The 14,016-nt window shown below is 58.7% G+C and overlaps 1 protein-coding gene across 1 annotated transcript in view; it reads left to right on the top strand.

Annotated features, from left to right (window-relative positions):
- The first annotated feature begins 557 nt into the window (after positions 1-557).
- EBI3 (Epstein-Barr virus induced 3) overlaps positions 558-14,016 on the top strand; it is a 66,635-nt gene continuing 53,176 nt past the window's right edge. The window contains exon 1 of the mRNA XM_077251432.1: positions 558-852. Within this exon, the coding sequence (XP_077107547.1) occupies positions 675-852 (178 nt within the window). The 5' untranslated portion in view covers positions 558-674. The remainder of the gene's footprint in view (positions 853-14,016) is intronic.

The following is a 14,016-nucleotide window of genomic DNA, read 5'->3' as shown; positions in this document are numbered from 1 at the left end:
AAAGCAGCGAAAACGCATCAAAAACGCACTGTAGCACACAGCCTAAACGTACAGAGAAGGTACTCATTGTCTCCGTTCCTGCGCAGGATCCCTTACCCTTTTTGGGTCTCGGTATTTTGGCTGCAGCAGTGATGTCAAGTCGACAGTAGGCATCATTGCTGTAGCCAATCACTGAGCTCAGCTGCTTGGCTAAGGTAGAGGGCAAGAACTGCAGAGCTCAGTGGTTTACAACAGTTTGATGCGTACTGTTGAAGTGGCGATACTGCCGCAGGCAAAACATGAAGAACCAAGCAGCGGCGAGGAGACAGAACAGGATGTTGCAAGGGTGTGCATCGGCTTTTATTTTTATTTTAAGTATCTTAGAGCATTTGAAGTCCATTTTCCTGAAAGTGGAAAACCCCTTTAATACTTCATAGCATGAAAACAAGAAAAAAGGCATGGGTTTTCCGATAGTTCATGTTTTGTGATTTGAATTGGAAATTCCTAAAGCACATGACTGTCAATGGGAGTTAGTTTGAGGTTGTTTCACTTTTGATTTTGCTAAACTCTGTTCCTCTTTTGATCATTCTTTTAGCTTCCAAATTGTTTTCCTGACCAATGGATGGCAGGATCTAATGTAGCAGATATCAGGATTTGTTTATGCCACATTGTTTGCCAATAGGAGTGTACTGTAAATGAAGAGAGATCACACTTCACTCCCTGAACACTGCCATTACTTATATTACGTATTTTATGTATTCTCCTTGAGCTTACATGGTAGGAACTGTGTTCTTCACGTTTCAACAATGATCTGGACAGTAACTCTAGCAGCTGTTCTTGTGCTTCCTTCTTGTGAAGTCCTGGAGAACAAAGGTAGGACAAAGAAACATTTATATTTTGATGCAACTATGTATATGAAAGCCTCGGTATGCGTTAAACAGCTGTCGGCACTTCTGTTTTCTATGAAAAAGCCGCTGACAGACAAGTTGGCAGGTGGCTTATCTCCCGGATAACATAGCGATTTGCCGTCTGAAATTGGACATGCCAGATCCACATCTCCCCCGACAATCAGTTGGCCGACTCCCTCATACACATGAGGTCAAACCCGTTGATATCGGGGTTGGTCGACATGAGTTTGTGCTTTCGGGCTTCAAGATTAGTCAGAAAGTTACACAATAAATGAACATAGATTGATCGGGCAACATTAGTCATAATTGCCCTCGTAAAGGGATGTGAACTGTTAAGCCCCTTTTTCACCCACCTATTTTTTACCTCATATGTGAAAAGTGTCCCCTGTTGTTTTCAGTGTGTGGCACTTATTTTTGTCCATGTGTCCATTAATACAAACCTTGCTTCGTCTGTTCATCTTAGTGTCTTGAAACAGTATTTATACCCCCGTAAACGTATTCACATTTCTTCATGTCACATTTGCAAATTTAAATGTATTTTATGTGATGTATATTAACACAATGTAGCAAGTATTTGTGAAGTGTAAAGGAAATAATACATTGTTTTCTAAATATTTAAAAAATATAAATCTGAAAATTGGGATGTGCATTTATCTTCAGCCTGCAGTGCCGAGTCAATACTTTGTAGCATGATGCTGCCACCACTATGCTTGATGATGATGATGATGATGTTGATGATGTTTTCAGGATGCAGTATTAGTTTTCCACCCCGTATAGTGGTTTGAATTTAGCCCAAAAAGTTCTACTTTGGTCTCACTTGACCAGAGCACCTTCTTCTATTTGATACTTGTGCACCATACATGGCATGTGGAAGAAGGTGCTCTAGTCAGATGAGATCAAAGTAGAACTTTAAACACATTGTGATAGCATGATGACTGACTGAGAGTATTTCTAAAATGACATACTGTATTTTATGGAGTTTTCTCATTGCACAGTAGTTATTATTGACTGACCAATGGTGAACAGTTGATAGTGTCATGGGCACCAAAGGCTCACTGATTGTGAGGAGTGAAGACTGGCTTAATGAAGTGAAGATAGGTCCAATCTCCCAAAACAGCTACTGCAAGCATACATTATTCACTATAATAAGAAGGTATCACAGCTTGCTATTTATAGGACTTTGTAGCCGCAGACCAGTCTGATAGCCCTTGAGGACACCTGATATTGTGATGCTTTGGACAATGTTGTACTGGGAAACCATGGTTCCAGGCATTCATGGGTATTTTTCTTTTACGTATGTCACCTACCTAAAAACATTATTGAGGACCCAATAGACCCCTTAATTCCCTAGTTAGTGTCTTCTTTTTAGCAGGATAATACACCTTGCAACACTGCAAAAATTGTTCAAGAATGGTACAACTTCAAGATGTTTAATTGGCCTCCAAATTCCCTAGTTATAAATTGGATTGAGTATCTGTAATACAATTTCACATTCCTATATCCAATGAGGAAAGCTACTGAGAAAGGAGCCAAATAGAACTCTGAAACTCCAAGGTTATAATTAACATCAAATATACTAGGTCCTATTTAAGTTAAGGCTAGGTGCACTTCGTCATTGCACCTAGTCTACAGTGTACTTGGGGAGCTTTTTCCCCACATATACTGAAATATTGCCATAGGCAACCATTCACCAGATGCAGGCCGAAAGTGTGTTCTTTCCGCCTCCGTCTAGCTGGTATGTGCTTGCTTAATGTTTGTTTAATTGCATAGGAAAGTGCAAAAAATATGCTTTTTTTATATGTAGGGTCAATGGTTGTATGTACGCCACTCAGTATATGAAGGCAATACAAAGGAAACATGAGTTCTTTTTGGAATCCTGGGGAAATCTTACTCAGGGTGACCATCTAATATATAATTGCCTAGAATACTACTTCCTGCAATTTGTGCCAACTTCCGTGGCTTTGTCCGGAGCTAATGTCCGGAGCTAATGTCCGGAGATAAGTGACGTCACCAGTGTCCTACACCCAGGCAGAGCACAGGGGCCCCAGGCAGCATATGGGGCCCCAGGCAGAGCACAGTGGCCCCAGGCAGAGCACAGGGGCCACAGGCAGCATATGGGGCCCCAGGCAGAGCACAGTGGTCCCAGGCAGAGCACAGGGGCCCCAGGCAGCCTATGGGGCCCCAGGCAGAGCACAGGGGCCCCAGGGAGCATATGGGGCCCCAGGCAGAACATGGGGCCCCAGGGAGAGCACAGTGGCCCCAGGCAGAGCACAGGGGCCCCAGGCAGCATATGGGGCCCCAGGCAGAGCACAGGGGCCCCAGGCAGCATATGGGGCCCCAGGCAGAGCACAGTGGCCCCAGGCAGAGCACAGGGGCCCCAGGCAGAACATGGGGCCCCAAGGAGAGCACAGGGGCCCCAGGCAGAGCACAGGGGCCCCAGGCAGCATATGGGGCCCCAGGCAGAGCACAGGGGCCCCAGGCAGCATATGGAGCCCCAGGCAGAGCACAGGGGCCCCAGGCAGCATATGGGGCCCCAGGCAGAGCACAGTGGCCCCAGGCAGAGCACAGGGGCCCCAGGCAGAACATGGGGCCCCAGGCAGAGCACAGGGGCCCCAGGCAGAGCACAGGGGCCCCAGGCAGCATATGGGGCCCCAGGCAGAGCACAGGGGCCCCAGGCAGCATATGGGGCCCCAGGCAGAGCACAGTGGCCCCAGGCAGCATATGGGGCCCCAGGCAGAGCACAGTGGCCCCAGGCAGAGCACAGGGGCCCCAGGCAGCATATGGGGCCCCAGGCAGAGCACAGTGGTCCCAGGCAGAGCACAGGGGCACCAGGCAGCTTATGGGGCCCCAGGCAGAGCACAGTGGCCCCAGGCAGAACATGGGGCCCCAGGCAGAGCACAGTGGCCCCAGGCAGAGCACAGGGGCCCCAGGCAGAACATGGGGCCCCAGGCAGAGCACAGGGGCCCCAGGCAGAGCACAGGGGCCCCAGGCAGCATATGGGGCCCCAGGCAGAGCACAGGGGCCCCAGGCAGCATATGGGGCCCCAGGCAGAGCACAGTGGCCCCAGGCAGAGCACACACCAAATCGGAGGCCGAGGGGCCCCGCCAACCAAATCGGAGGCCGAGGGGCCCCGCCAACCAAATCGGAGGCCGAGGAGCCCCGCCCACCAAATCGAACGCCGAGCGGCCCCGCCCACCAAAGCGGAGGCTGAGGGGCCCGGCCCCGCCCACCAAAGCGGAGGCCGAGGGGCCCCGACCACCACATCGGAGGCCGAGGGGCCCCGCCCACCAAATCGGAGGCCGAGGGGCCCCGCCCACCAAAGCGGAGGCCGAGGGTCCCCGACTACCAAATCGGAGGCCGAGGGTTCCTGCCCACCAAATCGGAGGCCGAGGGTCCCCGCCCACCAAATCGGAGGCCGAGGGTCCCCGCCCACCAAATCGGAGGCCGAGAGTCCCCGCCCACCAAATCGGAGGCCGAGGGGCCCTGCCAACCAAATCGGAGGCCGAGGGGCTTCGCCAACCAAATCGGAGGCCGAGGAGCCCCGCCCACCAAATCGAACGCCGAGCGGCCCCGCCCACCAAAGCGGAGGCCGAGGGGCCTGGCCCCGCCCACCAAAGCGGAGGCCGAGGGGCCCCGCCCACCACATCGGAGCCCGAGAGGCCCCGCCCACCAAATCGGAGGCCGAGGGTCCCCGCCCACCAAATTGGAGGCCGAGGGTCCCCGCCCACCAAATCGGAGGCCGAGGGTCCCCGCCCACCAAATCGGAGGCCGAGAGGCCCCGCCCACCAAATCGGAGGCCGAGGGTCCCCGCCCACCAAATCGGAGGCCGAGGGTCCCCGCCCACCAAATCGGAGGCCGAGGGTCCCCGCCCACCAAATCGGAGGCCGAGGGTCCCCGCCCACCAAATCGGAGGCCGAGGGTCCCCACCCACCAAATCGGAGGCCGAGGGTCCCCGCCCACCAAATCGGAGGCCGAGGGTCCCCGCCCACCAAATCGGAGGCCGAGGGTCCCCGCCCACCAAATTGGAGGCCGAGGGTCCCCGCCCACCAAATCGGAGGCCGAGGGGCCCCGCCAACCAAATCGGAGGCTGAGGGGCCCCGCCCACCAAATCGGAGGCCGAGGGTCCCCGCCCACCAAATCGGAGGATAAGGGGCCCCGCCAACCAAATCGGAGGCCGAGGGGCCCCGCCAACCAAATCGGAGGCCGAGGAGCCCCGCCCAACAAATCGAAGGCCGAGCGGCCCCGCCCACCAAAGCGGAGGCCGAGGGGCCCGGCCCCGCCCACCAAAGCGGAGGCCAAGGGGCCCCGACCACCACATCGGAGGCCGAGGGGCCCCGCCCACCAAATCGGAGGCCGAGGGGCCCCGCCCACCAAATCGGAGGCCGAGGGTCCCCGCCCACCAAATCGGAGGCTGAGGGTCCCCGCCCACCAAATCGGAGGCCGAGGGTCCCCGCCCACCAAATCGGAGGCCGAGGGGCCCCGCCCACCAAATCGGAGGCCGAGGGGCCCTGCCCACCACATCGGAGGCCGGGGGGCCCCGCCCACCACATCGGAGGCCGATGGGCCCCGCCCACCAAATCGGAGGCCGAGGGTCCCCACCCACCAAATCGGAGGCCGAGGGTCCCCGCCCACCAAATCGGAGGCCGAGGGTCCCCGCCCACCAAATCGGAGGCCGAGGGTCCACACCAACCAAATCGGAGGCCGAGGGGCCCCGCCCACCAAATCGAAGGCCGAGGGGCCCCGCCCACCAATGCAGAGGCCGAGGGTCCCTGCACACCAAATTGGAGGCCGAGAGTCCCCGCCCACCAAATCGGAGGCCGAGGGGCCCTGCCAACCAAATCGGAGGCCGAGGGGCTTCGCCAACCAAATCGGAGGCCGAGGAGCCCCGCCCACCAAAGCGGAGGCCGAGGGGCCCCGCCCACCACATCGGAGGCCGAGAGGCCCCGCCCACCAAATCGGAGGCCGAGGGTCCCCGCCCACCAAATTGGAGGCCGAGGGTCCCCGCCCACCAAATCGGAGGCCGAGGGTCCCCGCCCACCAAATCGGAGGCCGAGAGGCCCTGCCCACCAAATCGGAGGCCGAGGGTCCCCGCCCACCAAATCGGAGGCCGAGGGTCCCCGCCCACCAAATCGGAGGCCGAGGGTCCCCGCCCACCAAATCGGAGGCCGAGGGTCCCCGCCCACCAAATCGGAGGCCGAGGGTCCCCACCCACCAAATCGGAGGCCGAGGGTCCCCGCCCACCAAATCGGAGGCCGAGGGTCCCCGCCCACCAAATCGGAGGCCGAGGGTCCCCGCCCACCAAATTGGAGGCCGAGGGTCCCCGCCCACCAAATCAGAGGCCGAGGGGCCCCGCCAACCAAATCGGAGGCTGAGGGGCCCCGCCCACCAAATCGGAGGCCGAGGGTCCCCGCCCACCAAATCGGAGGATAAGGGGCCCCGCCAACCAAATCGGAGGCCGAGGGGCCCCGCCAACCAAATCGGAGGCCGAGGAGCCCCGCCCAACAAATCGAAGGCCGAGCGGCCCCGCCCACCAAAGCGGAGGCCGAGGGGCCCGGCCCCGCCCACCAAAGCGGAGGCCGAGGGGCCCCGACCACCACATCGGAGGCCGAGGGGCCCCGCCCACCAAATCGGAGGCCGAGGGGCCCCGCCCACCAAATCGGAGGCCGAGGGTCCCCGCCCACCAAATCGGAGGCCGAGGGTCCCCGCCCACCAAATCGGAGGCCGAGGGGCCCCGCCCACCAAATCGGAGGCCGAGGGGCCCTGCCCACCACATCGGAGGCCGGGGGGCCCCGCCCACCACATCGGAGGCCGATGGGCCCCGCCCACCAAATCGGAGGCCGAGGGTCCCCACCCACCAAATCGGAGGCCGAGGGTCCCCGCCCACCAAATCGGAGGCCGAGGGTCCCCGCCCACCAAATCGGAGGCCAAGGGTCCACACCAACCAAATCGGAGGCCGAGGGGCCCCGCCCACCAAATCGAAGGCCGAGGGGCCCCGCCCACCAATGCAGAGGCCGAGGGTCCCTGCACACCAAATTGGAGGCCGAGGGTCCCCGCCCACCAAATCGGAGGCCGAGGGTCCCCGCCCACCAAATCGGAGGCCGAGGGGCCCCACCAACCAAATCGGAGGCCGAGGGGCCCCGCCCACCAAATCGGAGGCCGAGGGTCCCCGCCCACCAAATCGGAGGCCGAGGGGCCCCGCCAACCAAATCGGAGGCCGAGGGGCCCCGCCCACCAAATCGGAGGCCGAGGGGCCCCGCCCACCAAATCGGAGGCCGAGGGTCCCCGCCCACCAAATCGGAGGATAAGGGGCCCCGCCCACCAAATCGGAGGCCGAGGGTCCCCGCCCACCAAATCGGAGGCCGAGAGTCCCCGCCCACCAAATCGGAGGATAACGGGCCCCGCCAACCAAATCGGAGGCCGAGGGGCCCCGCCAACCAAATCGGAGGCCGAGGAGCCCCGCCCAACAAATCGAAGGCCAAGCGGCCCCGCCCACCAAAGCGGAGGCCGAGGGGCCCGGCCCCGCCCACCAAAGCGGAGGCCGAGGGGCCCCGACCACCACATCGGAGGCCGAGGGGCCCCGCCCACCAAATCGGAGGCCGAGGGTCCCCGCCCACCAAATCGGAGGCCGAGGGTCCCCGCCCACCAAATCGGAGGCCGAGGGTCCCCGCCCACCAAATCGGAGGCCGAGGGTCACCGCCTACCAAATCGGAGGCCGAGGTTCCCCGCCCACCAAATCGGAGGCCGAGGGGCCCCGCCCACCAAATCGGAGGCCGAGGGGCCCCGCCCACCAAATCGGAGGCCTGGGGGCCCCGCCCACCAAATCGGAGGCCGAGGGGCCCCGCCCACCACATCGGAGGCCGATGGGCCCCACCCACCAAATCGGAGGCGGAGGGTCCCCGCCCACCAAATCGGAGGCCGAGGGTCCCCGCCCACCAAATCGGAGGCCGAGGGTCCCCGCCCACCAAATCGGAGGCCTAGGGGCCCCGCCAACCAAATCGGAGGCCGAGGGGCCCCGCCCACCAAATCGGAGGCCGAGGGGCCCCGCCCACCAAATCGGAGGCCGTGGGGCCCCGCCAACCAAAGCGGAGGCCGAGGGTCCCCGCCCACCAAATCGGAGGCAGAGGGACCCCGCCCACCACATCGGAGGCCGAGGGGCCCCGCCCACCAAAGCGGAGGCCGAGGGTCCCCGCCTACCAAATCGGAGGTCGAGGGTCCCCGCCCACCAAATCGGAGGCCGAGAGTCCCCGCCCACCCAATCGGAGGCCGGTCCCCGCCCACCAAATCGGAGGCCGAGGGTCCCCACCCACCAAATCGGAGGACGAGGGGCCCCACCAACCAAATCGGAGGCCGAGGACCCCCGCCCACCAAAAGTAAGTGCGGCCCCAAAAGTAAGTGCGCCCCCGGGTGCAAAAGTAAGTGCGCCCCCGGGTGCAAAAGTAAGTGCGCCCCCGGGTGCAAAAGTAAGTGCGCCCCCGGGTGCAAAAGTAAGTGCGCCCCCGGGTGCAAAAGTAAGTGCGCCCCCGGGTGCAAAAGTAAGTGCGCCTCCGGGTGCAAAAGTAAGTGCGCCCCCGGGTGCAAAAGTAAGCGCGCCCCCGGCCCCGGGTGCAAAAGTAAGCGCGCCCCCCAGTCCCGTGTGTGAAAAGTGCTGCTGTAAAGCTGGTAGCGCTGTTCAAGCACCATGTATTTCCTTCAGGAAATGCCCATCTAATATATAATTGCCTAAAATACTACTTCCTGAAATTTGTGCCAAGAAAGAACATACCAATATACATAGTTATTGATACACTAGATGGCAGCCCGATTCTAAAGAATCGGGAGTCTAGAATCCATATATACTTTATTTATTCAAATGTAAGAATAATTTGGTGGGCGGGGACCCTCGGCCTCCGATTTGGTTGGCGGGGCCCCACGGCCTCCGATTTGGTGGGCGGGGTCCCTCTGCCTCCGCTTTGGTGGGCGGGGCCGCTCGGCCTTCGATTTGGTGGGCGGGGCTCCTCGGCCTCCGATTTGGTTGGTGGGGCCCCTCGGCCTCCGATTTGGTAGGCGGGGCCCCTTATCCTCCGATTTGGTGGGCGGGGCCCCTCGGCCTCCGATTTGGTTGGCGGGGCCCCCCGGCCTCCGATTTGGTGGGCAGGGACCCTCGGCCTCTGATTTGGTGGGCGGGGCCCCTCGGCCTCCGATTTGGTTGGTGGGGCCCCTCGGCCTCCGATTTGGTGGGCAGGGACCCTCGGCCTCCGATTTGGTGGGCAGGGACCCTCGGCCTCCGATTTGGTGGTCGGGGACCCTCGGCCTCCGCTTTGGTGGGCGGGGCCCCTCGGCCTCCGATTTGGTGGGCGGGGTCCCTCTGCCTCCGATTTGGTGGGCGGGGTCCCTCTGCCTCCGATTTGGTGGGCGGGGACCCTCGGCCTCCGATTTGGTGGGCGGGGACCCTCGGCCTCCGATTTGTTGGGCGGGGCCCATCGGCCTCCGATTTGGTGGGCGGGGCCCATCGGCCTCTGATGTGGTGGGCGGGGCCCATCGGCCTCCGATGTGGTGGGCGGGGCCCATCGGCCTCCGCTTTGGTGGGCGGGGCCGGGCCCCTTGGCCTCCGCCTTGGTGGGCGGGGCCGCTTGGCCTTCGATTTGGTGGGCGGGGCCCCTCGGCCTCCGATTTGGTGGGCGGGGACCCTCGGCCTCCGATTTGGTGGGCGGGGCCCCTCGGCCTCCAATTTGGTGGGCGGGGACCCTCGGCCTCCGATTTGTTGGGCGGGGACCCTCGGCCTCCGATTTGGTGGGCGGGGACCCTCGGCCTCCGATTTGGTGGGCGGGGACCCTCGGCCTCCGATTTGGTGGGCGGGGACCCTCGGCCTCCGATTTGGTGGGCGGGGACCCTCGGCCTCCGATTTGGTGGGCGGGGACCCTCGGCCTCCGATTTGGTGGGCGGGGACCCTCGGCCTCCGATTTGGTGGGCGGGGACCCTCGGCCTCCGATTTGGTGGGCGGGGACCCTCGGCCTCCGATGTGGTGGTCGGGGACCCTCGGCCTCCGATGTGGTGGTCGGGGCCCCTCGGCCTCTGCTTTGGTGGGCGGGGCCGCGCCCCTCGGCCTCCGCTTTGGTGGGCGGGGCCGTTCGGCCTTCGATTTGGTGGGCAGGGCTCCTCGGCCTCCGATTTGGTTGGCGGGGCCCCTCGGCCTCCGATTTGGTTGGCGGGGCCCCTCGGCCTCCGATTTGGTGTGTGCTCTGCCTGGGGCCACTGTGCTCTGCCTGGGGCCCCATATGCTGCCTGGGGCCCCTGTGCTCTGCCTGGGGCCCCATATGCTGCCTGGGGCCCCTGTGCTCTGCCTGAGGCCCCATATGCTGCCTGGGGCCCCTGTGCTCTGCCTGGGGCCCCTGTGCTCTGCCTGGGGCCCCATGTTCTGCCTGGGGCCCCTGTGCTCTGCCTGGGGCCACTGTGCTCTGCCTGGGGCCCCATGTTCTGCCTGGGGCCACTGTGCTCTGCCTGGGGCCCCATAAGCTGCCTGGGGCCCCTGTGCTCTGCCTGGGACCACTGTGCTCTGCCTGGGGCCCCATATGCTGCCTGGGGCCCCTGTGCTCTGCCTGGGGCCACTGTGCTCTGCCTGGGGCCCCATACCCTGCCTGGGGCCACTGTGCTCTGCCTGGGGCCCCATATGCTGCCTGGGGCCCCTGTGCTCTGCCTGGGGCCCCATGTTCTGCCTCGGGCCCCTGTGCTCTGCCTGGGGCCACTGTGCTCTGCCTGGGGCCCCATACCCTGCCTGGGGCCACTGTGCTCTGCCTGGGGCCCCATATGCTGCCTGGGGCCCCTGTGCTCTGCCTGGGGCCCCATGTTCTGCCTCGGGCCCCTGTGCTCTGCCTGGGGCCACTGTGCTCTGCCTGGGGCCCCATATGCTGCCTGGGGCCCCTGTGCTCTGCTTGGGGCCCCATATGCTGCCTGGGGCCCCTGTGGTCTGCCTGGGGCCACATATGCTGCCTGGGGCCCCTGTGCTCTGCCTGGGGCCCCTGTGCTCTGCTTGGGGCCCCATGTTCTGCCTGGGGCCCCTGTGCTCTGCCTGGGGCCACTGTGCTCTGCCTGGGGCCCCATATGCTGCCTGGGGCCCCTGTGCTCTGCCTGGGGCCCCATGTTCTGCCTCGGGCCCCTGTGCTCTGCCTGGGGCCACTGTGCTCTGCCTGGGGCCCCATACCCTGCCTGGGGCCACTGTGCTCTGCCTGGGGCCCCATATGCTGCCTGGGGCCCCTGTGCTCTGCCTGGGGCCCCATGTTCTGCCTCGGGCCCCTGTGCTCTGCCTGGGGCCACTGTGCTCTGCCTGGGGCCCCATATGCTGCCTGGGGCCCCTGTGCTCTGCTTGGGGCCCCATATGCTGCCTGGGGCCCCTGTGGTCTGCCTGGGGCCACATATGCTGCCTGGGGCCCCTGTGCTCTGCCTGGGGCCCCTGTGCTCTGCTTGGGGCCCCATGTTCTGCCTGGGGCCCCTGTGCTCTGCCTGGGGCCACTGTGCTCTGCCTGGGGCCCCATATGCTGCCTGGGGCCCCTGTGCTCTGCCTGGGGCCACTGTGCTCTGCCTGGGGCCCCATAGGCTGCCTGGGGCCCCTGTGCTCTGCCTGGGACCACTGTGCTCTGCCTGGGGCCCCATATGCTGCCTGGGGCCCCTGTGCTCTGCCTGGGGCCACTGTGCTCTGCCTGGGGCCCCATATGCTGCCTGGGGCCCCTGTGCTCTGCCTGGGTGTAGGACACTGGTGACGTCACTTATCTCCGGACATTAGCTCCGGACATTAGCTCCGGACATTATCTCCGGACATTAGCTCCGGACAAAGCCACGGAAGTTGGCACAAATTGCAGGAAGTAGTATTCTAGGCAATTATATATTAGATTGTATTATTCTTACATTTGAATAAATAAAGTATATATGGATTCTAGACTCCCGATTCTTTAGAATCGGGCTGCCATCTAGTTAATTATAATTCTTCACAGTAGAGGGGAGGTAACGGTTCACAGGCACACAGCTATGACACAGTTCTGAGCTGAAGTTGATCACAGGGGTTTTATTCATGCTTCTTTTCATCACACAGAATCACTTCTCTTCATGCAATGCTTCATCAACAAATATGAAAGACTCTTCACAGATAACTTCTCTTTACACAGAAAGCGTGCATTGTCTAACATGCTACACCATGCACTTAAAAAAGCCAACATTTTGGAGTAAAATTGGAGTAAATTTCTTTCACTAAGTAAGATAACCAATAGGTAGTGAAAACTGAGACTAAACAGACTAAAGATATGGCAGATTTTTCATGCATGAACCATAATGATAGATTTGGGGTAGTCTAAGGTTGTACTAAGGATTATACCTTTTTGATAACTATGCCCTACTATCTAAAATTATGAGTTTAGACTAACTGTGTAAACCTGCTGTGGAGTAAACCTTTCTAAGAAGGTGCTTAGCAGTGAAATTATAAGTCCAGGTACAGTATATGATATTAGTGACTGTGTAGAAGGATCTATAACTCGAAATAGGAATCACAACATATCCTATGACATGTGCCAAATGGCACAACTTCAATAGCTAATCTTTGACACAGAGTGCTGTTCTGCAACGGCTGAAGGTACATATCACATGTTGAATAAGCAACACATAAAATGGGGAACTTCCATTCTGTATTTGAATCTGGATTATTATCTGGAAGATCCTCAGGTTATTTAACCTTTTTAGACCTAGGTCTTGAGATGCCTGAATATCCACAGAAAATGTTCACCTTTTGGAAATACATATTCTGGAATTGATTTGTTTTGTAAGGGATTATACTTTTTATTTTTTTGCTGATTCTATGTTGTAGGAACCCAACAAGCAAAGCGGAATTCCAAAATTCTTGGCAGCCCCTATTTTGCTCTGTGAACTAAGCGGTTACCGATCCATAGCTGCTTAGTAAAAAATGTGGCAATGTTTCTTTGGTTCAAAGCTTTCACAGTGAGGGGGGTGCACAGTTTCTTCAAGAACCTGGAAGATTGGACCTGAATTTTACTAGAAAGTCGGGTCCATTAGAGTGGCATTTTTGATAATAAGTTATGTTCCCATATTTATTCTAGTTTGACCCTATTAAATAGGATACATAATAAATAGGATACATAAATGGGCACAAACATTTCTCGATGATTTTCATCCCAGGTCATAGGGAATGCTCCCAATAGCACTGACGGGTCAGGACTTAATATTTTTGTTTGCTTTTTTTATGTTCAGGATATTTTTTATTTGTATTAACCTTTAGAAATAAATACGCTTAGGGCACAAGAGCAGGAGAAAGAAGCTAGGATAGTATGTTTCCTCCCAGCGTTTCTTTTTATGCTGACCTCACATAAGTCATATAATGCATGCAGGGCTTTGAATGTCTTTGAACAGCGATCTACATTCAAAGGGTTGTTGACAGGACAAAGATCACATCCTCCCAGCATGCTTTGCCACTAAATGTCACAGTTCAAAGCTCGTGCTGTCATTGTGATGTTTCCATAACAACAGTCCTGCATTTGTGTTCCAGGACTTAGTGTTCACTTTGAACATTGATGTTAGTGTTTTGTGTGATAGGTAGCTGATCATTTCAGTTCTCTGTCATCTTCAGGGGACTTGGGCTAACACTATGTCAACCTGATCTTTTTAATGTCTAGTGCTGTGCAGCACAATCTGGCGTTAAAGTAAGGACAGGGTTACATGCCCTTGCTGTGCAATTCTTCAGCATCTAGGATGAACAGAGTGATTCAAAAAGGATGGTGCAACAGTAAGGCAGCGTTCACACAATGAGTATTTGGTGAGTTTTGGACCTCAGTGTTTTTTACCTATTGCATGCTGCTATTGCATTTGAACTAGGCACATTATATTTTTATGTGGGTGTTATACTTGAGACCTTTCAACAGCCAATTACAACCTATTTTGGGTACAGCAATTCCTACCCTTCTATAAGCATATACAGTATGTTTGGCGCTTGTAGGTGTCCCCTACGGCATTTTTGCCTTTTTAATCTCTAATTGTATGTTAATAGTGTATCAATAAGAATTGCTTTTAAAGTTTTTTGTGATCTCTTCTTCTTCCCACACTAATCACATAAATCAACAGATATCAAGACGAATGAGGGCTCTGCTTGCAAGGT

The sequence above is a fragment of the Ranitomeya variabilis genome, chromosome 4 (genome assembly GCF_051348905.1).
Source record: "Ranitomeya variabilis isolate aRanVar5 chromosome 4, aRanVar5.hap1, whole genome shotgun sequence".
In the NCBI taxonomy this organism is placed as follows: Eukaryota; Metazoa; Chordata; class Amphibia; order Anura; family Dendrobatidae; genus Ranitomeya; species Ranitomeya variabilis.
Note: the sequence above shows the minus strand (reverse complement) of the source record. Positions and strands in the feature narration are given on the sequence as shown.